We start from the raw sequence: 25,374 nt of genomic DNA, 5'->3' as shown, positions 1-25,374 counted from the left end.
GTAATTTTTTGTAATTTTTTTTTTTTAAATTACATCTAAATTTTAGTGAAGAGAAAATTTATATAAAAAATCTGAATTGGTTGAAAAGTTGTTTTTAATAATGAATTAAAAAGAATAAGTTGTCTATAATTTTAGGACACAACTACCCCAAAATAACATAATATATAAATTTCATCACTCATATGCCCTAAATTCATCAAATATTCTCTATTGAGCTTACAACTTGGAAAAGTAATCACTGCTTTTCAATTTGTTTGTTTCATGGCGGAAGAAAAGATATTCGGCAAAGGGGACGCTGTTAAAAACTGCGGCGTCTCGAGTTTTGTAACTTTAATAAACTAGCTTTGAAGTTGCAGTAAGAAGACCCTAATTCTTTCATCCAACTAAAATTCGATTTCACATCTGGAAAAGGGAAAAACATAAAATTTTAACAGTGTAATCGCAACGAGAACGCCCTAATTCTTTCATCTAATTAAAATTTGATGACATTTACTAAAGAAATTTTTCGTGTCCGCGAGGAAAATTTGTACAGCTGACTGGTTTATCAGGAACATCATTCAGCCAGTAATCTCTCGTTCGCCCTCAACAATTCTCAATTTTCGGCCTACACATTGTTTTCGATCTGTATTTGTATTTCCTGTTTTGATGGCGCTTTCATACTGGGATGATGAGGAAGAAGATGAATATGATGCAATGGGAAATGAGTTTGATGAAGACATGGATGCCCTTAAGCGTGCATGCCAATTAACTGGCGAAGATCATAGGGTTGCCGAGAATGCTTCAGAAGCTGAGATTAATGGTGAGAACGAGGATGAGGACGAGGATGATGATGATGATGCAGACGATAGTAAGTTCTTGTACGATATTCAGAACAGATTGATGTCGGGACCGGCTCGGGTTCAAATCCCGCTAATCAAGGGGGAGATTGAAGAGAGGCCTTTGGACTGGTACACCGAAGAAGATGATGAGGACATTCTTAAAGAAATTCGCAACAGGTTTGCGGACTCTGGAGCCTCCATTATCTATGGTATGCACTTATCATTTGCATCAACTAAATTTTGTGGATGATTGTAATTTGTTTTAATTAATTGTTTCGTTTTTTATTTTCTAAATGTTGCGGATGGATGTTGATTATATGTACATATGAAATGTTGAATGCCAGAGCATTGGCTTGATATTTTCTGAATTTGTTGGTTTTTCAATCTCTGGCCAAATTCTGCTTTTGTTCTTTTTATGTTTGGTAAACCTTGGTTTATTTTATTGGTAGCTTCTAATATGGCGGGTAGGCTTGAACTAGATTTTCAACATTTGTGAACATGGGCCGGGCTTCACTGTAACCTATAATCGATCAAGATTGGTCGTAGTTGAATATACTTTATAATAATTTTGGGTTAGCATTGAAACATAGATGATGCTTACGTGTACCCCATAACAATTTACATTACTCCTTAAAAATTAAAACTACAAACGTGGGTCAAGCCAAACACATTCCATATTATCCACATGTCCGTTGGAGTTATGGGTTACTTTATTGCAGTTGGTGAGGGTGGGATGAAGTGGGCGAAAGCGGGTGAGGGGAATGGTTTAAGCCTGGGTAATGCTTTTATGTATGGCTGTCATTTGACATTATGCCACAATCCCTTGTTTGCTAAGATTTTGGAAACAAACTAAAACGTCAACCCCCTTGGAACCCGTATGTAGATTATAATAGTGAAGCTGGTCCTTTTCCTTGAAAGGTCATACTGATTCAGTTCATCAATTTTGAGTCATTGAAAGGCGGTTGATTTTTTTTCTTTTTCTTGCGAAAGCCCACTTTGAACACTGATAAATGAACTTATTCCACGATTAACACAATTTGCTGCAAGATTGTAACTTAGCACTTGTCACATACCCTTATTAGATGCCTTTTATTCAAGGTGGGTTAAAGGTGAAGCTCTCCTAAGGTCTAGTATGGGTTAAAGAATGGTGCATTTGTTGTTTAGAGCCCTCTGTTCTGATTTGTCTATAGTTTATCTTACCTAATTACACCCTTTAATAATTTACTTAACCGTATAAAAGTTAACATTTACACTACCTGCATTACCCCATAAAAATTAACATTTGTAAACATGGGCTTTTCTAAAATCAAAGTAGCTGGAAACTCCCATTTCCCTCCTTGGGCGCATGTATCCTCGTATCGGAAATGGATACGTATCTGATATAGCCTGGATACGTATCTGATAGACTGATACTGTACCCATGCATGCCCAAAAAACCTTGATTTCCAACTGTGCCAAATACTATGTGATTTGATTTTTTCAAAATTTGACATAAATCTTCTTAAATTTAATTTAAAAAAACTTCAATCATGCAATATTTTTTTTTTCTTAAATTGGTATAAAGTTATAAACAAAACCTACATCAAATGAGAATTATCTTCCAATGCAACTCTACTATTTTTGCATATTGTAAATTGTTAAATCAACTTATAATTATTTATGTAGCAATTATGTGTCTATATATAATAACCTAGAAAATTGTGTTAAATATATGTGTATGTGTTTTTTATGAATGTCGTATCCAGCCATATCCATATTGGTGGTTGTAAAAAATTGCCGTATCAGTATCCAATACCATATATGTATTTCTATCCATATCCGTGTCCATGCAACTTTGGCCAATTTGTATCCTATAAGTCATAAGGTACATGTCCATTGGATTTCCGAGTCCTTATTTCATTAGGAATTTAGGAGGATCTAAAGCATGGGTCATTCTTTTTTGTGTGCTCCCTGTTGCCATTATAGCACAAATCCTTGTGACATATGTTCTGCATTGATAAAAGAATTGAAATGAACTGAAAAGGTCAACCCTTATGGAGATTATGATAGCACATTTGTCCAGTTCCTTAAAGTTTGAGTCCTTGAAAGATTGGTAACATCGGTTCAGTTCTGTAATTGTAATACATCAAAAGACAGGCTGATTTTTTATTTTTCCAAGGTCCATTTACAAGCTGAAAAAGTCACTTACACCATAATTACATGCAGCATGTCCATTAGGCTTTGAGCATGGATCATGGTGGTGGAAAGCACAAACTACTGCTAGATCTTGACCTAAGAAACTCGTCAGTCAAAACTTTACATGTGCCACAAACTTATTAGTTGCCCATTTTTCAGTATGGGTTGGAGAGTGGAGCTTTTACATTGTCTAGCATAGGTTGATGAATGGTGCCCTTGCTGCTTAAATCTCTTTGTTCTGATGTGAGATCTATCTTTTTTTGGGGTGGATCAATCTATGTTTTTTTGGTAAGTGAGTTGTGACTATGGGGGTCACTCCCGTAAAGCCAAACTTATTAGCTGCTCATTTTTCAGTATGGGTTGGAGAGTGGAGCTTTTACATTGTCTAGCATAGGTTGATGAATGGTGCCCTTGCTGCTTAAATCTCTTTGTTCTGATGTGAGATCTATCTTTTTTTGGGGTGGATCAATCTATGTTTTTTTGGTAAGTGAGTTGTGACTATGGGGGTCACTCCCGTAAAGCCAAAAAATAAAAGCTATGAAATTTAAGCAAGACCAACCCATAAAAAGGGGTGCTTTAAAATCTAACGAAAAGACTATCTTCTCTATGAGGGGAGCTTGACAGCTGGAGATATAAAGCTTCACTACAAAGAGAATCTCATTAATCGCTCTGATTTTATTTGACATGTGAACAAAGCCTTGTTTTGTAGTTGGAATTGAAGTTTTATGTGAAGAGAGATGCTTTCCATTTTCTAACCCCTGTGATCCAAGCTTTGGTGTAAGGACTCATGCACTCCAGGGAAGTGATGGCTTCATCATGATCAGTGAAGGCCAGATTCCCACACCCCTCCCAATTGAAGAAGTAGGATGGTGTTCAATTGTAGTAGAAAGAGGGAACTCAGTTTGCTTCATGCTGACTGAAGAGGCTCTTGAAGGGGCATCATCCACTCTGTACTCTATATTGGAAGTCAAAATGTGATGGTGACTTGGGGTTACTCCTTTCCACCAGGTTGCTTGTTGCTCCTTTCCAAAATGTGAAGGATGAATATTTTGAATGATCCTCAGCCATCTTCATCTGATTGCTAACAATTCGTAGTCCACCAATTGTTTCCAAGTTCCTCAATCCCAAATCTGATTTCTGCTTGTAATTGTTTTGATAACTCCAATTCAACCAAAATACATGCGAAAGTGAACAGAGATTGGAATTCGTTTAAATGTGCCCTAGAAATAAATTTCCCTAAGGTGTTGCCTATCAAGGAGAGGATGGAAGGAACCTCAGAAATGTAGGGGAAGATTGGAAAGTCTCACCCAAACTGGAATATTAGAAAATGGCTCAGTAAGAGGGTTGAATTCTGTACACCATTGTCTCAGACACAGGTATGTTTGGGGCCTATTTAAGTAGCATATCCTTATTCCTTAAGAGAGGAACAAAATATAGAAGAACCCTTTTGCACATGGCCCAATGTGAACATCCTCTTCCAAATGAGGCTTAAATCCAGTTTTGTGAAGCGACCATACTTGGCCAATATTATGAAAATGATAGATCAAAGTTTGTTTGATGACAGCCTCTGCCTCCTCCATTACTTCATCGAAATAAAAAATGGGTTGGGGGGGTCGAGTTCAATTTTAACAATTCTTCCTTTGCCTGATCCATGACATGTGAACATTTTTCTATTTGTTGTTAGATAAAGCATATTTACCTAATGTGTGCAGCTTGGAAGCCTTTTCAGATTTTTTTAGTCTTAGAGGAGTCAGTGTGGGGCATTAAAGGGTCATTCAAGGTCTTTGCAAAAGAAGTTCAAGCTGTCTCATGTAGGAGACCTGTGTTTGCCTTTCTCCGAAAATCTAGATCTGGCAGTGAAACTACCATAAGGAATGCTATTATGAATAGGAGACACATTGTGAATTTTTACCCCAAATAAACTAGGAGAAAAGTCGTTTTGCAGAAACTCTGAAGCTCCCATGAGCAGTGATGGAAAATCTGTGGGAGAGAGGGACAGAGGTAGATCCCTAGCTGCAGACAGCGTGGAGGAAGGCAAAGGATGTGAAGGAGGAGAGGTTGTAATTTTTGGAAGCAACATTGTGATTTAATCATCTCTATTAACTAATATATTTTATATATATCTAGGGTGGATCAATGTTGCTTCTATGCTTTGGCAATATTTTGAATGCCAGTGCATTCTGTTTATATGTACTAGGGTGGGCGTTTCAGATACAATATTTGTTGATGTGGGTCATTTCGTTGTTAGGAATACAAACTTCTTCCTGGAAATGTCTGAATTCCGACTATAGTTCCTTTCTGTTTAAGGTATGCTACCCCATTTGCTAATGGTGACCCACAGTAGCAAAAATATTTCTTGTGAACAACTTAGCAAAATCAAAAGATTAAGATTTTTCCCATTAATTGGGATAAAATTGGGTTAGGTTTAGGTGTAGATTTGAAAAAAGTGCCAAAATTGCTGCCAAAAAATTGAAAAAAATGTGTAAAAATGAGCAGGATTGACTGAAGTCTGAAATGCAGATTTTATGGAGAAATGTGAATTTTTCAAAATTTGTGATCCCCAAAAAATGCGATTTAATTAGGAATTCATCATGTTTTGTTGACCAAAGAACTGGTTGACCAATCAATTGAAAAAACAAACAGCAAAGCTGAGCAGAGATTAATTGAGATTATGTCATGACATTGACCCAGTTAAGTAAATATATTGTTCTCAAAATATGGGTTGATTTATTTTCTTTGAAAGGAAAAGTCATTTTGTTCAAGTCAATGTAGCAATGCACTCTCCTACACGTATCTCGAATTCAAATTTCTTAGTGGAAATGGAAAACTGTAAGATGGGTGGCTTTCCAAAAAAGTGTAAACCTATTTTGAAAACTTAAAGGGGCACTTAACTTCACCACTATGTGTATCATGCATCATGTTTTGAACTTGGAACATAGAGTAGAAAAGGAGTAGAAAGTTGCACTTATGGCCAAAGCACAATTTAATGAGTGCGTAAGCTGAAATTTGAAATGTGTGCTGCACAAAGTTCCCAGACTCGGACTCGGCTCGGACTCGGCAAGGTCGACTCGACTCGTGACTCGGCTATGACTCGGCAACGACTCGGCAATGACTCGGCAAAATAAAAAAAAACCTTGAAATTAAGAGATTTTTAACAATTTAAAACTTGTTTCATGCACCCATTATTGAATAAAGCTCAATTATAATGTGTGCTAGCTTGTAATGCCATGAAAGGCATGTTGGGAGTATCTACTTGTTTGGGGCTTCTGTTTAGTATTTTCTTTGGCCAAATTGACATTTTGGGAGCACCAACATGAGACATCAAGAACATCTTCACTTGGAAATTGTAAGGATTGCATGTGTATGGTAGCATTAAATAGTGTGCTTGTTGAACTTAGGTTTTACCTTGGGACTATAGTTGACCTTGGTCTTTCTTGGACCTCTTAGTTTTTAGGCTATATATATGTTGGATGGAAGGGGGAATTGTGAGGCCAGAAGGGTTTGAAAATATGCTCCTTAGAGACATGTCCCTTGCCAAAAATAACCTTGTGCCCCATGGGGGGATTTTTTGGGATGTGGGGACAGGTAGGAAATGTCCCCAACTCACCCCCTTTTTTCAAAATTTTAAGAAACATCCTTGTTGTGAGGTACTCACACATCGCCCCATTGCAAATGAAGACCCCCACTTTTTGCTTTCCAAGGTTAGCTCTTTTAGTTTTGTTGTTGGTTGTTTTAGTGTCTTAGCCTTTGCATTGAAGGGATTGAGTTTCTCAAAGGTCATCAAATCGGGTGGATCTCCTCAAGGTGGAGTGAAGGAGGTTAGGTCAGTTGAGTGATTAGGTGTTATTTAGATCATTCCTAGGGTTTTTGTGTACTATTTGGTCACGCTTCAAGTTGCTAAATCAAACCTTGGTTGAATGTATAGTGTCCTCCTAGGTCGCGTCCCTTACATCAAGGTCAGAGTGAACTTGCCTTAAAAGTTTGGAATGTCATCCTGATCCTGAAATGGCCTGAAATTTGAGTAAGTCTGGAAATTTGAAGGATCCTCCAAAAACTAGATTTTGCATTGTAACTCATGGAGGTTCGAAACCACTCTCAAACATCCTGACAATATATATGGAATATAATTTAAAGTATAAGAAAGAGAAAAGACATAAGGAAATGTCACTTATGCTTAAATGTTATATTCCATATATGAATCCTGACGGAGAGACTAACTTGTCAAACAAGTCAAAACATTGACCTGTCGTGGCCGAGTCTTGGAGCTTGGACTCGGCGAGTTTTGCCATAACTCGCCTGACTCGCGAGTCAGGCGAGTTATGGTCAAAACTCGCTGAGTCCGAGTCCCGAGTCAGCAAAACTCGCCGAGCTTGGCTCGACTCGGCGAACTTGCTTGACTCGCGGCGAGTTTGGGAACTGTGGTGCTGCATACCGATTGGGTGCTTGTAGTTTAGCATAAGTTGGAGAGGTACGTTTCTACAGTCTAACATAAGTTTTAAGAGATATCTTGAATTCAAATTCCCTAGTGGAAATGGAAATGTAAGATGGGTGGCTTTTCGAAATTGTATAAACCTATTTTGAAAACTTAAAAGGGGTACTTAACATCACCACTATGTGGGTCATGCATCATGTTTTGGACTTGGGTCATGGTGGAGAAAAGTGCACTTACTGCCAAAGCACAATTTAATGAGTGCATAAGCTAAAATTTGAAATGTGTGCTGCATACTGATTGGGTGCTTGTAGTTTAGCATAAGTTGGAGACGTGTTTTTCTGCATTCTAATATGGGTTTTAGAGTGGTTCTCTTGTTGCTTTAAGCTCTCTGTTTTGATATGTTGAATTGTCTATATTTCATCTTACCAAATTTGCTGCAGATATGTTTCGTCTTACCATATTGTTTGATGGAGTTTGGCTGACATCCTGTTGCAAGGACACACTAGTCTATTTTTTGTATCATTAGAAGTGGATGGGTCCTGTTCATATGTTTCGTCTATTTAGTAGGTATACCTTCTTCAAAGACCGTCTATTAGTTTATGATATGAATTCTACAGTTTATGATATGAATTCTACATTCATGACTAATTTTATCAATAAATTGTTTAAAATGTGAAATTAAGCTGGGCCAGTCCAACTGAAAAACTACTTTATTTGTGAGCATAAAATTCACCATTAAATATCTCAAAGGATCACATAAAATACAGAATTAAACTTTGAAACTAAATTTCTGAAGTTCATTTGACAGAAGTAAATCTGTTTTTTGCTTTTTCCTGTTTATGTTGAGATACAGACATTAAAGTTTCTACGGAGATCTAGAGTTTGTAGAAAAGGAGAACACCACCACCAAAAATAATAATTAAAGCAAGCTTTCTAAAAATTACATAAGGCAAGAATAAATTTTGCTTGGATGTTTACAGATCAGGACAGTTACTGGACTTGGCCAAAGAATAATATTCACAATTATCTCTACCAAACCAATCACCAAAAAACATTTTTCTTATTGCATGGATTAAAAAAAAGGGTCTATTTAAAGCTTTTGATTCCATTTTCATCACCTATCTTTTGTACATATGATAAGTAAATATTCATGATAAATCCTGCTGGTTCTCTTTTTCCAAGACTAAATATATCTTTTAGTCCCTTTTAAATCTTATGCTAGGCCCTTAATAAAAAAAATAGTAGTGTTTCCATGAGTTTCTTTATTCATTCTTGGTTGGTTCTGTGTCAAAGAATTTTATTTTTAAGAATCTGGTAAACATCAATATGAAGATTTTGTTTGTGAGGTTTAATCTCACAAAGTCCACAATAGAAGTGAAAAATCAAGTTGCTGGACTTCATTATCTTTCATGTTTCCTCAATAAGAGGGCATTGTTAGTTATGTTGCTGGGATTTATTACCTTTCAAGTTTTGTGAATAAGAGCACATTGTTAGTTATGTTCTTAAGCCTTTGTGCAATTCTTTTCTTATAAAACTGTTTTCTATTGTGTAGGCACTCATGGTGATGATAGTGAGGTTCTTAGAACTCAAGCATTAAAGTATGACAGCAGGACTGTCATATCAGCAAAACATGAATTGTGCAATGATGAATTAGGAATCACACTACTTGATCAGGTATTTGATGAAGATTATGCAACTTCTAGAGCCATCATTGTATCACAAAATTCAGAAATTTCTGATGACAGAATGACTGGGAAACCTTCAAATGGATGTGTTGACGCAGATGCCTCTGGACCTCTATCATCTAATGTTGTTCCAGGACCAAAATATGCTGGGATTCCAGGATATGCACGGGCGTTACTAAATGCACTTAAGAAAAACAGATTATGTCAAAAGAATTTACGAAGCAAATTATTACAGATTGAAGTAAAGATGGAAGAGAACAAAGAATTGAGAAACCGTGTCAAATGTCTTGTTGATTTTCAAAATGCATGCAAAAGACGTTTGCGACAACTGTTATCACAAGACACTGATTCTACATTCAAGCTTATCGCTTGCCCAAAAGCTAGATCATCTTCCAGTAAACTTAAGGAAGTGAGTATCTGCACACTACACATTTTTCTGTCATTTCTATCTTTACTAAATAGTTTTGTGTTTGTCATTTCAGTTCAAACTTGGTTCATCTTTTTTTTAAAAAAAAAACACAATTGAGAAGGGGAACTATTATGCAAGATTGCAGAAGGAAACGAATGATGCCTAGTTTTTGTGATAATGTACTAGTTGACTGATAATTGTCTTATCCTTAAAGCTTTTTCATTTCTTAGACTTTTTGAACCTTCCTCAACTAGCACGCTGTAGTTTGAGTGCTAGTTTCATTTTACTTCCTTTTACTTTTTTGTTAAGCAAACATTTAATTGCCTTAGTGTTCTTGAGTCTGACAAATTTTTATTCATTTGATTTATGCTCTATGAAGCAGTTTTTCATATCTAGAAATTACTTTCATAGTCCTTATTAACTTTTGAATCTTTGACATGAAAAATTTTTGCATACCACATTTTGAAGCTTTGAATTTCTTTATGTGGCAACAGAGTTGCATTTTATTGCCTTACCTGGTGTTTGATAACCTATGGTTGTAATAGTTTTCTTTTATGAATTATATTGTATTGACATATGCACACAAATCCATAAAAGAAGCAAAGCTATTTAGGTAGACATTTTCTTGTATTGGTTTAATGAGCCCCTTGATAGAGATATTTTGCACTTCCAAATCATGCAATGGGGTGATCAATTTAGAGCATAATGACTGAAATTGGATGACATAATTATTGGTGTGCTCATTAGATCCTCAGGCATATTTTTTATAAATCAGCAACAGTAATAAGGCCCATTTTAACCATGAATTGCCTAAGGAACGCTTTAGCGAGATCATTGAATGAGTGCATAGACCCTTGAGGAAGTGAAAAGTACCACTAAATAGCATTGTGAATCATATCAGTTACTTGTGTAGGATTTTTGGCATTGGCCAAACTAGCAAGCTCAGTTGCAAAATCTCTTTGTTTACATGAACCTAATGATCACAATCCTCATTGTTCCTAATTATGAGCATTTGAAAAGACTTTTTACTCAAGGATTTGGGCCATGTTAGAGTTTAATCTGGTTGCTAGCAAACCTTCTAGGCATAAACAAAAAAAGGGCACTAAAGCTCAAAAAGTGTACTTCCAGATTGTAAAATTAGAAATATCAATGATATATGAGATCTGAACTTGAAAGTCAACATGGTCTGCAAGGGTGGGTAAGGTCTGTTAAAAAGAAGATTTTATGATCAAGTTCAAAATCCCTAATAGACAACATATAACAGTGTAAAAGTAATGAATAACAAGATTTGAAAGAGTTTCAGATCTGAAAATGAAGTGTGGATATCAGAAAAATGCAGATCTGAAAAACCTAATAGGAATAAGAAACTCTAGAAGCAATTAAGGCTTAGTAAAATGTTAGGGAAATGAGCCTAACGCACAAAAGATTGTGCCATTTCTCACTATGTACATGTATCAAGACATATACTCAAAATGGGAACAAAACTAAATGGTAAATGGCATGTTATGCAAGTTTCACCATTACAGAACGTAATAATTTTTCAAATTTTAATAAAATATTATAAACTCTATAAATTTTACAAATTGTGATGGCAGCCATTATGCTGAATAGATTTATGATTTTGTGGGCACCCAAAGCGATAGAAATTTGTTTCATCAAATTATTACAGTTAAAAACAATCTATTTTGGCACAGCCACTGATCCTGTCAGAAGATTATTTAGATACCCATAATAACAGCAGCCACCTGTGTGTCCGCAAATGCCTCTGAGGTCCTGCTGTCTTCATGTTTCATGTCTGTGTGCAGACTCTCCATGAACCTGGTGCACTACAAGACAGTCTTTCCACGAATACCTCCCGGATGCCTCCACTGCCAAATCGAAAACTAACCTACTGCTGCTCTGGCCACAACTCCTTCACAATGTCACTTCTACACATTGCTTCTAGCTCATGGGGAAACTTTTCCAGAAAACTGTCACTTCATCAACTTTCCAGTAATAAAGCCATTTGGAATTGGACCTCAAGCGGTAAACTTACATTTTAATGATGCTGCTATATAGAACTTGCAATGCTCCTAATACAAACGATTCTTCTGTAACAAGATTGTTACTAGCTTCTGGTAAGCGTAATAATCTGCCTATCATTTAGAAAAATCCCCAAACAACTATTTGCTCATCCAATAATATTAAATATATCTAATCAAGTGTCTGTTTTTTAAGATTCCCTTTCTTGTTGAAGTTGCTATTTGAAATTTGGAAGGCTGTTGATACACTACATATCCACTCTGCTGATGAGGACCTTATTTGGAGTGGTGTGGTTTTATTGTGTTGTACAGACTTATTGTATTTTAAATTTTAATAGATTATTTTTGCTGCAATTTTACATTTTTATATGTTCAGATTCCTTGGTTTAGTTTATTATGTGCAGCTATGTTTAATTTCTGATTTTCTCACATATTCATTTTTATGCTTTGCCGAAATCTGCTCAAATCTTTTGTAATATTGTGACTTTCTTACATATTCTACACCTTCTCAACAAATTAAAACTTAATATGGAATTCTATGTTGCTCTGTAAACTTTTCCATATGCATGCATGCTTATTAACTAAATTGGCTGAAGTGAACTTTATATACACAACTGAATTTTATCATGTTTCTTCATAAGGCATATTCGGTAGTGTCTTTTCTCAATCTATTGCTTATATTATATATTAAGTTGTCAGATCTGCTTCAAACGTTCTGATGATTATACTATATTTGACTGCCCAGACTGCAGACACCAAGGTTACGTACAGATGTTGTGGGCCTCCTGAAAATGAAGATGTTGCAAAGTATAACATGGTACAGAAGAGTTTTCCTACAACGGTTGAAAGGAAAAAGTGGTCAAAGAAAGAGAGAGATAACCTTGGAAAAGGTGTGAAGCAACAGATGCAGGAGACCCTTGTACGGCAATCAATGGAACTTTTGAAGTGAGTTCTATCTCTCATTGGGAATGACATTTAACTTAATATTTTTCTTGTGATCGCCCTTTTTTGATTAGTGAGTACTTAACTCAACAATGTTTACAGATCTGATGAAAACTTTGAGGATGCCAACCATCTGGATGAGCAGATTTTAGCTATTTCCCAAGCAGAAGTTTCTCCAGAAAATATAAGATCTTTTCTGCCTCATGTTGATTGGGAACGTTTGGCATCCACATATGTTGCAGGCCACTCTGGTGCAGACTGTGAAGCAAGGTAATTATTTTCTTGGGGATAAATAAAGAAATCATGAATTATGAATGTATGAATGATACTAATGAAATATGTATCATGTTTTATACCTTAACATGTTTCAGCATGTGCAAATACTATATGGATTTTGTTTGTGTAAATGTAAAATAGACTGTTATTGTTTCTGTGCAATCAGATTTGCTGCAGCTTCAAAATCTGGTATGTTAGGGTCAGATCGAAGAAATGAAAATCGATTGTGTCTCTTATCGATTTGCCTCTGTAGGTACGAAGGCAAATGTATATATAGGTCACCGATCTCTGTCTGTTTTGTTATTCAATTCGAACACAAAGTTCAATAGGGAGGATGGCGTATATATGCGATTGTCTTCATGGAATCGTGCCCCCACAGGGGGTCGCGATCCTATGTGGAACCACGTGGTTCCACATAGGGTCGTGACCCCTGTGTGGAGCCACGATCCTCTACACCGGCGTTCATTACTTTAACCAAACTAAATGTTTGCAAAACTAATTTGTTAGTTAACACTAACTAAATTCCAATCTTAACTAAATCATAAATAACTGAATTAGTATTTTGTGCACTGATACAATTAGAGAAACAGATTTAGTTTTCTGAGTGTTACGACTGAGACTATAATTTAACACTCCCTCTTAGTCTTAGGAGTATAGGCCTAAAACTTTAATTGAGCTCATCACTAATCTCATGAGAATCACATCACCTAGGTGTGAAGTATCAACGTGTGATACTAAGGATATACTCACTTTGATATCCAAGTTTAAGTATCAGCCTGTGATACTAAGGATATACTCACTTTGATATCCCTGTTATAGTATGTGCACTGACATTAATCCACTTACATAATGTCTACTATAACTAATCATATTACTGATATTCAAATTGTCTGATTTTCAGTTTATATGATCTTCCAAACATTTATAAGATCGTCACCTTACAATGTTTAAATACAAGTGTTCATTAACTAAAGAATCGTCATCCTTTAGAAATGTACATAGGGAAAGGTTACATACTTCATATACTTAATTATATGACCAAGAAGTTTACATAATTTTAAACATCTTTATATGTATCAATTACATTTTAACCATTCCAAGATACCTCCTGAAGTGATCAATTTTCACTCTTGCTAGGGGTTTGGTGAGAATGTCAGTTGTCTGATCTCCTGTATTGACATATTCCAATCTTATTACCTTTCTTTCTGTCATATTTCTCACATAGTGATATGGGATCTCAATGTGCATGGATCTATCATGGAAAACTGGATTCACTGAAAGTTTAATGCAGCTCTGATTGTCACAATGAATGATTGTAGGCTTCAAACTTTCACCAAACAGTCCTACTATCAGTTTCCTCAACCATACGGCTTCCTTAGCTGACATGGATGCAGCTATATATTCAGCTTCTGTGGAGTTTTGAGCTACGGATGATTGTTTTTTGCTGATCCAAGATACCATAGCTAATCCTAAGCTGAAACAGCATCCTGAAGTGCTCTTCCAGTCTATCACGCTTCCAGCCCAGTTTGAATTAGAGTACCATGTAAGTTCAATGCAATGTGTTCATAATGAAGTCCATAGTCCAAGGTACCTTGTAGATATCTCAATATATGCTTTACTGCAACCAAATGTATTTCTTTGGGTTCAACCATGTGTTGACTGAGTGCATTTACTGCATAACATATATCAGGTCTGATATTGACTAGGTATATTAGTGATCCAATAATCTTTCTGTATAATGTTGGATCTGCAAATTTGGAATCTGCTATAGCTTCTTTTAGTTTATGAAGGTTTGTTTCCATAGGAGATGACATTGGCTTGCAATTCATCATTCCAAATCTCTTCAGAATGTCAATGGTGTATTTACCTTGATTTAGATAAATACCATCTAATCTTTGCCATACTTCTAATCCAAGGAAATAATGGAGTAGACCTAAATCCTTCATCTCAAACTCTAAAACTAGTTCCTGTTTGCATTTTGCAATGAGATGATCTTCGCCTGTAATTAATAAGTCATCTACATATAATATCAGTATCAACATTTCATTTTTGATTGTTTTGAAATACAGATTTGGATTAGCAATGTTCTTAGTGAAACCTATCCCTAATAAGTAACTGTCAATTCTTTCATACCATGCTTTGGGAGCCTGTTTTAACCCATACAGTGCTTTCTCTAACTTGCATACATGTGTTTTTGCATTATTTACCTCAAATCCCTCAGGTTGCTCTAGATATACTTCTTCTTCAATTGTTCCTTTCAAAAATGCAGTTTTTACGTCCATTTGATGAACTTTCCATCCTTTAGATGCTGCTATAGCCAGGATTGTTCTGACAAAAGTGTATCGTGCAACAGGTGCAAATGTTTCTTCATAGTCAATTCCTTCCTTCTGTGAGAAGCCTCGAGCAACAAATCTTGCCTTATGTTTTTCTATACTGCCATCAACATCATGCTTGATTTTAAAGAGCCATTTAGAAGATACAACTGATTTTCCTTTAGGTCTAGGCACAATTTTCCATACATCATTCTTTAAGATAGATTGATATTCCTCTATCATGGCATCCTTCCATACTTGCTATTTAAGAGCCTCTCTGACACTTGAGGGTTCAACATTTATGAGATCTGTCATTAGAGTAACATAGCTAGAAAATTTTGAAGGTCTTTTGTTTTCTCTAAATGTTCCTCTAGGTGTTGCATAGGATTCTGCTTCCTGTACTGTTTTGGTGGCCCATAGTGGTCTTTTCCTGGGATTCTCTGTTGTAGTGTTCTCATGTTCTAAGGTGTTTTCCTCAGGATGCTCCCTTTGAGTTTCAGAAAGAGAATCTTCTTCCAAATTCATGGAATTAGTTGGGATCTCAGGTGTGATGGAACTCCTTGTTTTGTTAATGGCTACATCTTCTTCAAATATGACATCTTTGCTTAATTCTATTTGTCTTTGTTCAGGGATGAATATTCGGTAGGCTTTAGATGTTTCACTATATCCTACAAAAATCTCTTTCTGCCCAGTAGGTTCTAGTTTAGTTCTTTTCTCCTTAGGTACATGAATATAAACAGGACATCCAAATATTTTGAGATGGCTAATATCAGGTTTAATTTCAGTAAAGACTTCTTCAGGAGTTTTGTCACCAATATGAGAGTGGGGACATCTGTTTTGAATGTATACAGCGGTATTAGTGGCTTCTCCCCAAAGTGCAGTTTCTAGGTTTTGATCCAACAACATAGCCCTTGCCGCTTCTACTATTGTTCTATTCTTTCTTTCAGCAACCCCGTTTTGTTGAGGATTGTAGGGTACAGTGAACTCCCACTTAATCCCAGCATCTTTACAAAACTCTTTAAATACATCTGATGTGTATTCCCTACCATTGTCAGTCCTTAGAGTTTTGATTTTCCTACCAGAGTGATTTTCTGTAATAGATTTGAACTCTTTAAATTTCCTAAGAATATCTTCAGATTCCTTACTTATAAGAAAATAAATCCAAGTTTTCCTAGAGAAATCGTCTACAAAGATTACATAGTATAAAGCGTTTCCTAGTGATGGTTCAGACATAGGCCCACATAAGTCAGAGTGAACTAGTTCTAGTACTCCTTTAGTTTTTCTAGAGTTGCAGGGAAAAGAGCTTTTAGTGTTTTTCCTTAGTGCACATCCTTTACAAACATCTGAATGAATTGGCTTTAGTTTAGGTAGTCCTATGACTAATTTCTCCATAGAGGGTAGAGCACGAAAGTGTAAGTGCCCTAGTCTTCTATGCCAAATTTCTGTTTGATCTGTGACTTCATGAAGTAAGGTTTGATTTGGCTCATTACACAATTCATATAGGTGTCCTTGTCTGTAACCAATCACTTGTGCTCTTTTGAAGGTGGATGTTTTTGGCCATGTCATTACTTTTCCTTCTATGAATGAGACTCTGTATCCATCATCCTCAAGTGCAGAGATAGAGACTAGGTTCCTTTTGATACCTGGTACAAATAGTACTCCGGTGAGTTGAATTGAGATTCTAGACTTTAGTCTAATTGTACATGTCCCGACACCTTTTACTGGATGTGCAGAGTCATCCCCTATTGTTACCTCTTCATTTGATCCCTCTTCCATTGAGTCTAATAATTCTCTGAATCCGGTTACATGTCTTGACGATCCACTGTCTATCACCCAAGTGTTAGACTTGTTTGAAGCTTGACTTGATAGTGCTGAATATAATACAAACTTCTCAGATTCAAGTTTTGTGTTCCTCTCTACTTTGGCGAATGATGCCTGCTATTTTAATTTGTTAGGACAATTAAATGACATGTGTCCGTACTGATCACATCTGTGACATTGGATTTTTGACATGTCTTTCTTATGAAAGCTTTTCCCATGGTGGGATTTTCTTTTCTTGAAGTTTCTCTTCTTGCCTTTCTTATGGGAGTTGGTATTTAGAATGTGGAGGTCCTCATCTTTGGTTTTGTGATTTCCCCCTTTCATTTGCCTTGATTCTTCAAGGAGACAATCATCCCTTAGTCGATCAAATTCTGTGAATTTATCCCTTGCATTTATGCCTTGTTTGAATGATTCCTAGGATTTAGGTAATCCATCTAGGGTAATCATTGATAGTTCTTGCTTCCCGACACGATAATCAAGTTTTTGCAGTTGATCTCTAAGTGAACCTATCCTCATGAAGTATGAGTTTATTGATTCACCTTTATTTATACTTATGTGATTCAACTGTCTTTTTAGAGCTAGGGTTTTGCTCGGATTGTTTATCTCATACGTCCTTTCAAGGGTTTTGTACATTTCATATGCGTTGTCATATTTTTATATAAGTGGTATTATGTGATTCCTCACTGCATCTATCATGATTTTTACAGCTTTATCATTTCCTTCATTCCATACAGTTTTCTCAGGTTCGTTTTCAGGTTCGGGCTTGTCTTCTTTTATGAATTTGATTGCTTTGTTCTCTTTTAATACTATCATAATTCTGACTTTCCAAGCCACAAAATTTGCTGCTCCTTCGAGTCTGTCCTCGAATCTGATTGTGTTCGCCATTTTAGAAATCTTCGATTTTAATTTGTAAACTTCGCTTTTAGTCTATTCGGATCTTTAAATAGTTTGGCTCTAATACCATGTAAATGTAAAATAGACTGTTATTGTTTCTGTGCAATCAGATTTGCTGTAGCTTCAAAATCTGGTATGTTAGGGTCAGATCGAAGAAATAAAAATCGATTATGTCTCTTATCGATTTGCCTCTGTAGGTACGAAGGCAAATGTATATATAGGTCATCGATCTCTGTCTGTTTTGTTATTCAATTCGAACACAAAGTTCAATAGGGAGGATGGTGTATATATGCGATTGTCTTCATGGAATCGTGCCCCCACAGGGGGTCGCGATCCTATGTGGAACCATGTGGTTCCACATAGGGTCGTGACCCCTGTGTGGAGCCACGATCCTCTACACCGGCGTTCATTACTTTAACCAAACTAAATGTTTGCAAAACTAATTTGCTAGTTAACACTAACTAAATTCCAATCTTAACTAAATCGTAAATAACTGAATTAGTATTCTGTGCGCTGATACAATTAGAGAAACAGATTTAGTTTTCTGAGTGTTACGACTGAGACTATAATTTAACAGTTTGGTTCACAGTCGTCAATATAGATCTCATAAATGGAATCGCTTACAATATTCTTGTAATACTGGAACAACTGTTCTTATGATATAAATATTTAGATTCTCTCCCCTTTCTCTAATTTAAAATTTAAAAATGGGTGTGACTGTGTGCATGTCAAGACTTCCGGTCTTTAGTATCCTAGGCTGTTCTGTTTCCATTTTATCTTCGATGTTGTGCAATGTTATAGTGTACAGGCTGATTGAAAATCTGATGATGTTTTTGCTGGTAATAGTTTTAAGACTAGCTTCTCTGTTGCAGATGGCTAAATAACGAAGACCCATTAATTAATTTCAGTCCATGGACAAAAGTTGAAGACAAAAAGCTTTTGATGATTGTACAAAACAATGGACTTCATAACTGGGTACAGATTTCAAACATGTTGGGCACTAACAGAACATCTTCACAGTGCTTGTCAAGATATCAACGCAGCCTCAATGCTCACATCATGCGGAAAGATTGGACAGATGAAGAAGATGACCAACTTCGAGCAGTTGTTGAAACTTTTGGGGAGAATGATTGGCAGATTGTTGCTGCCAATATGGAAGGACGGACAGGTGCTCAATGCTTAAACAGGTACAGGTTATCTCCTGCAGAAGGGCAATTGACTTAATAGGATTAAAAGCCGTACAGAACCTTTTATACTTCATCTATTAGAACAGGCATATTTATTTTGTAGTTTCAAACAGCGTTATTGAGATAAGGTAACAATAACTTTTTTTTCTTTATTAAGGTTTAAGCTTGCTTTTTTTGATATATTTAGTTTGTTTCCTGCTTCTACAATTGTGTAGATGGTGCAAGTCTATTCTCCCAGATAGGAAAAAAGTTGGAAGATGGACGGTAGAGGAGGATAAGCGGTTAAAGGTTGCTGTCCTGGTTTATGGGCCTAGAATGTGGAAAAAGATTGCCTCATTTGTACCTGGCCGAACTGAAGTTCAATGTAGAGAAAGGTATTACTGCAAAATTTACTATTTACTTTTTGATAGCAAAAACAAATTTTGATTTCTTTCCTTGAACTATAATGCAGCTTGCAAAAAGTACTCTTCATAATTTATGTTCTAAAGACTTATTTTTTTAACAAATATTTTGGGACAGGTGGTGTAATGTTCTGGATCCTTCAATTAAGCTGGAAGGATGGACAGAAGAGGAGGATGCCAAATTGGAATCAGCAGTTTCTCTTTATGGATATTGCTGGTCCAAGGTTGCAATCTCTGTGCCTCCCCGCACTGATAATCAATGCAGGCGGTCAGTGTCATTATCATTTTCTTTGGAATGTTATTATTATTTTTAACTGATTAGGGCTTTAGGGACCGTTGAAGTCATGTTCTCAATGGAAAGTACATCCTTATTCAGTGTTTGTACTATTAAAGACCATTTTTGGCTATATTTATTTATATCTTTCAACTATGACAAGTGCAGGAGGTGGAAGGTTTTACATCCACAAGAATTGGCTGCTGCTCAAAAGGCTAGGAAAATAAGAAAAGCAGCATTGATCTCAAATTTTGTTGGACGGAATAAAGAACGACCAACAATTGGTCCTAATGATTTTTTCACTGAATTTGAGGGAGGCTCATGTTCTGAGGGAAATGTGCAGGAAGAACCCTGGTATGTTTTTTTATATAATTGGCAACAGTTTATCAAGGGCAAACTCTGGTTTTCAGAGAGGCTGTACAATGGTGGTAGTCTTCATTTCCTCAATTGGACAATACATAATTTCTGTACATTGGTATTCCATTACTAAAGTTTGGGTTAAAGCTGAATTGATGAGTTTCTAGTAATTCTAGTATAATCCTATTTACACAGTATACTGTTTCCCTTTGTTGGTCAGTGCACCACTTGCTAAGAAGAGAAGACGTCAACATGTAAAAGAAAACAATGTAAAGCCTAGGTATGACAGATTAATTAATTTTTTTCTATAGTTTGTCTTTGAATCTGTTTTCTAGAAGTATTATTAAAAATTATTTATTTTCATTCTGCTGGTAATCCTCTTTTTCTGTTTCTCAGTGCTAAGAAAAGGAAGAAAAGTCATCGTACAGCTCAGCAGAAAGATCTTCAGAATTGTAGGTGTGTTTGTGGTTTTTCTTTTGGTAGAATCAAGTGCTCTGTTTCATTGATTTTCAAAAAAATGTGATACATTTTATGTATTTTCCTTTGCAGTGAAGATTTTTCTGGCAAAAAAAATCGAGATCGTGGTCATTGTCATTCTGAAGGTGTGCCCACTGCTATGGGAGATGGGGGATGCCAGCCATGCCCCAAAACAGATAGGAGGACAAAAAGGAAAAAGTGGCAAGCAGCACTTCAAAAGGAAACTTCAAATTCAAAAATAGATGATGGAGGAACTAACAAGCTACAAACTTTGTCTGCTCTTGATGTTAGCAGTGGATCGCAGTTAGTTTTATATGCCCCTGGCCAAACCCAGTCATTGATTTGTCTTGATCAAGTTGGGAATTCTTGGTATTCTAATCCAGCAGCCAAGAGGGTAACACAAAAGCGGACTAGATCATGTCGGAAACCCAGGTCTGTAAACCAGAAAATGGATGGTCTTGAATTGGTGAAAGATAAAATGACCGTACCTGCAGATTCTGAGGGTATCTTTGTTGCAAATGCTGAGTTGCATGCTTCCTTGGCTAAATCAGATAAGAGTGATAAAATAAAGCAAACAAAATCATTTAGAAAGCATGGGGCATCTAACCAGCAAAGGGATGGTGACAAAACAATGCAGCTTGCCACAACATCAATTTGTGATAGTGGGTCTCTTCAACATTTAATATCCATCACCAACAGTCATGTCAGTGGGACAACTCCAGAAAAACATGGGCAAGGAGATACCATCTCTATGATTAGTGACCAAGCTCAAAAAATTTCTGCAGACTCTATCAAATCAAGCAAGATATTAAAGCAAAGCCAGGGTAAACCAGTTAAAAAATTATCAGATACAGTGATGCATCGGAATGGGATGAAAGCCAAATCTGCTAACCGGGCTAAAATTGCAAAACATAAAAGGGATGAACAGGGAGCGTTGCAGGTGATGATGCCTACTGCTATAGAGCAAGTTAATTTAATTATTGGTGACAAAAGTATGGAGACTTACTCAAACTCAATGAACTCTAAAAAAGTGGCAAAGAAAAAACTGGCCGAACGAGTTACAAAAGACTCAAATAAAGTGATCTGTGAGAAAGAGAATCAAACAGAATCAGTTTGCCGAGAAAATGGTCCAGTGATCGGACAGGCAGAGAATGATCAGGAGAAAAACAAGATTTTCATGCAATTTACTGGAAAGGATAATTCTGGTCTTCCTAATGAAGAAACTGATATAGGGCAAGATGAAAATGTGGCTATCGCTGCAAGAACATTATCATCATTGCCTTCCAGTTTTGATTTAGAAAATGTTCTCAGCAATAAATATATGGAAACAATGGATCACAATCGTGTTTCTAAACAGAGAGAGGACAGTACAAGCAAGCTTGTGGGAGCTGGCTTACAATCAGATTTTGTAAATTCTAACAACCAACAAACTGACATTGAAATGTGTGAAAATGACCAAAACAAAAATCAAAAGCTTGTTCTTTCAAATGTAAACAGTATAGAGATTGACATGATTTCTCAGGCTTTAGCTGATAAAGAGATGGCAATCAAGAGAAACATTAGTGAAGGGTCCAAGCAGGTTGATAATGTGCAGCAAAGGAGAACTAGAAGAACTACACGACGTGATTTTAATTATAAGGATCTTCTGAATGGAAATATTTGCATTCATACGCACAGAAACTGAATTAAAAGAACTTGAGAGATCAACAATTCAAAAAGGGTGCTACAATAATGAATAACCTAGAGATGGATAATTTATAAATGAGTGGTGCAGCAATTAAATGGAAGTGGTGAGAATTTTTAGATAGAAAGAAACAAGGAATTTCCAGTTCCAATTTTCAGAAAACCAAAATCCCTATTAAGGAAGAAAAGTTAAATGTGGGATTATAGAATGCTAAGAAGTAAAAAATACTGTACAAGAATGGCATTGGATTTCAGATATTTAGAGTTGGAGCAGCACAGCCAGGAAAGGAAACCTGATTTTTTGTAAGAATGAAGTCTATTATAGTAGGCTTTTAAACCTCTACCTGTGTATTGCTTCAAAACAAAAAAAGATACGGTAAAAGGTCCATGTCATCCTTTACAAAAAAATCATTCTGTATGTTTTGATACTAATTGTGCACTAGCTTCATCCCACGGGAATTCAGTTATGATAAAAGAATTGTATTTAGGCTGTTATGGCCTCTATAAGTATAATTCATCTGTCATTTGTTTTTGCAGCATTTTTTGGGTGACCAAAATGAGTATCATGTATTGCACTGGGTGGCATGGTTATGAAAAATCTGCTGTATGATATGGTCAAAGCATTTTCTACTGATGACTGATAACAATGGAAATACCATATGCTGGTTCAGTTGATGCAAGTGCAGATGATGAAGGTAGAGAATAGATTTTTGGCTTGTTTAAAGTACTATCAAATTGGTTTTATTTAATATTTTGAGAAATAAATCAATTTGAAATTTGGTGGAAGTGAAAAAAAGAAATTTGATACATAAATAATAACTTCTGGGAAAAGAAAGAAATGGAAAGTTGGCAATCAATTGTTGTGAAAAAGAATAGCAAGCACAAATAATAAGTATCAATATACAGCTATACACGCGTATTATATTTCCTATCTCTTGGCATCCAGTTGCTGGCTCTGCTGGAAGTATGTTGAAACATTCTATGGTCAATTCTTGATGTCTCTGGTGCAACTGGAAATGTCTGCAGGACTAGTCACAGAGGCCGACCTCTAAAATAATGCTTATGGAGGGCAAGCCCTAGGTCTTACACACTATTGTATATACCAAGTTACATCTATTGGGCGTCTGCCTTTAAGGGTGTTGGAGACTGCAGCATATGCATGATGAAATTGTTTCATACGCATGGTCCGTTTAGTTTGTGGAGCATCTTACACTTTTTTTGAAATTTGGACATGGTAAATGCTCTATAAAATGGTTCTTGCAATTTAGTTCGTTATTGGGCATCTATTAAAGCATGCTTTCCGATGGCTGCAATTTTACATCTAACAGTTTGTTATGAAATGTTGCAGGGTCAAATGAGGCTTGTTCGTGGGAGAAGCCATTTACATGAATCAATGATTGAAATGCTAGAAGTCTCGAGAGGAAGAAAGAAAATTTATCAAACTGATGGCAATGTTTCTAATGATACACTGCCAGGGCTAAATAATAGAGTCTGTAAACTTGTGCAGGCCACTGTATTCCTGAACAATTCTGTATGACAATATATTGGTTGCTTGTGTGCTTTTGCTCATGAAAAATGTCCTATAGCCTTGAAGCTATTGGTGGAGATTTGGGATGGTAGAGGAAATCTGGCATTGATAAAGAGGCTTGTAATGGGTATCCCAAGGCAATGATCTTTGACAATTGTTTCGTTTGGTTTATGCAAAGAATCAAGATTGCCAGCTGGGAACGGATATGCCATAAAGAATTACATAAGTCAAAAAGTCAATGAAATAAAGCTACTAGGGCATGCTCTTAGATGATAATGTGAAGATCCAGGTAGCGCCATTAGCTTGTAATCAAAATTTTCTTAGAACTAATTGATGGAGTATAAAATTAGATATAGAAGTCCTGAGGATCAAAGAGTGTACTACAAGTTAGAATGGATTCAACATCAGAAGGTATTATGAAGGTCATATCATGGGTAAAATCCAATATAGGTTCAAATATATTGCTAGAATCAACTACTAATGTGGAAAAGGAAAATATTTGGCAAGCAACTAGGTCCAAGAAATCCAAAAACATCTTTTGAATATTTAAGAAAAAATGATAAAAATTATGGTTGTAAGAGGGTGATAGGGACATGGGTTTCACAAGGCACTTTGTCATATTAATGAAAAGGGAGAAAACCATTTTAAAATTCACATCCTTCATGTTGACAAATAGCCCTTTTCTTAGAAATTGATTTTGGCTAACTGCAAGGGAATGGCTTCTCAAGAATATTTTTTTGGAAACTTCCTTCATACAGTAGTGTAGTATGAAGGATAATAGGAGGCTATTGCCCAAAACTCTTCAACATGCAACTTCTAGAATTTGAAGCATCTAGACGTGAGTGGCAAAATCGATAATGACTTTATTAAACTGGTTGCAAATATATTTTTCTAAGTGTCAATCATCCAAGTGAGATGGGCCTTGTCATTTAGTTATATAAATAAATAGAAGTTATTAGGCAATCTCACGAGGGTTATAAAATTTATGTAGCTTCTCAATCTTAGAAGTCCAAGACATTCTAGGTGAGCAACAATACAAATCAATTTTTGAACAAGTCTTTTGTAATGAACATATATGCGTTTCTTAGATAACTAAAACAAGAAATGTTTCTCTTTATGAGTGCAACGTGTTGTCAATTATTTGGTCGGTTATTTTAGAAATTTTTATTTATATTTGTAGGTACAATTTTCTCGTGTTTATATTAATTTATTAGTTTGTAACCAAGTGTTGTTAAATGTAAAGGAGGGGATACTAGTTTAAATAGTAGACAATTGACTATGGTTTATGTTGAATGAGTGCATGATAGAGATCAGTAAATCATGATTTTATTAAACTACAATCTATACATGAAATTGCTTAGATGAATTTATTTCGTCTTTACTGTATAGGAATAGGCATCAACTTTCAAATCTCTGACACATCACAAGTTTAAATAAAAAATCCTTGGAACAATAATTTATCTTGTTTATTCATTCACATTCACATTTCACATAATGATATAGGGGAACATTTAAACATCCTTGGAACAATAATTTATCTTGTTTATTCATTCACATTCACATTTCACATAATGATATAGGGGAACAAAGTTGCCTTGCTTTTATTCTTTATCCTTTGCTAATATATTCGTGAATACACCCTTCTCTCATATTTCAAAATGTGTGTCTTCTTCTATCATGAA

General features: G+C 35.9%; 1 protein-coding gene across 3 annotated transcripts; it reads left to right on the top strand.

Moving 5' to 3' along the window:
* Positions 1-213: 213 nt before the first annotated feature.
* LOC131039397 (uncharacterized) lies at positions 214-24,050 on the top strand. 3 transcript variants are annotated; one of them, XM_057972127.2, is made up of 14 exons: positions 214-1,027; positions 8,978-9,519; positions 12,286-12,485; positions 12,585-12,752; positions 18,658-18,972; positions 19,188-19,346; positions 19,492-19,641; positions 19,816-20,001; positions 20,225-20,284; positions 20,401-20,460; positions 20,554-22,540; positions 22,702-22,859; positions 23,191-23,398; positions 23,513-24,050. In XM_057972127.2, exons 1-11 carry the CDS (start codon positions 646-648, stop codon positions 22,163-22,165), a joined length of 3,834 nt encoding a protein of 1,277 aa, XP_057828110.2. In that variant the 5' UTR covers positions 214-645; the 3' UTR covers positions 22,166-22,540; positions 22,702-22,859; positions 23,191-23,398; positions 23,513-24,050. The 3 variants fall into 3 exon arrangements, with proteins under 3 accessions (XP_057828110.2, XP_057828111.2, XP_059068587.1); XM_057972128.2 differs by having other exon boundaries at positions 20,554-22,547; XM_059212604.1 differs by lacking the exon at positions 214-1,027 and having other exon boundaries at positions 8,978-9,099; positions 9,209-9,519.
* Positions 24,051-25,374: the final 1,324 nt, after the last annotated feature.

Source organism: Cryptomeria japonica, chromosome 10, assembly GCF_030272615.1.
Source record: "Cryptomeria japonica chromosome 10, Sugi_1.0, whole genome shotgun sequence".
Classification (NCBI taxonomy): domain Eukaryota; kingdom Viridiplantae; phylum Streptophyta; class Pinopsida; order Cupressales; family Cupressaceae; genus Cryptomeria; species Cryptomeria japonica.
This window is presented reverse-complemented; position numbering and strand designations above follow the sequence as displayed.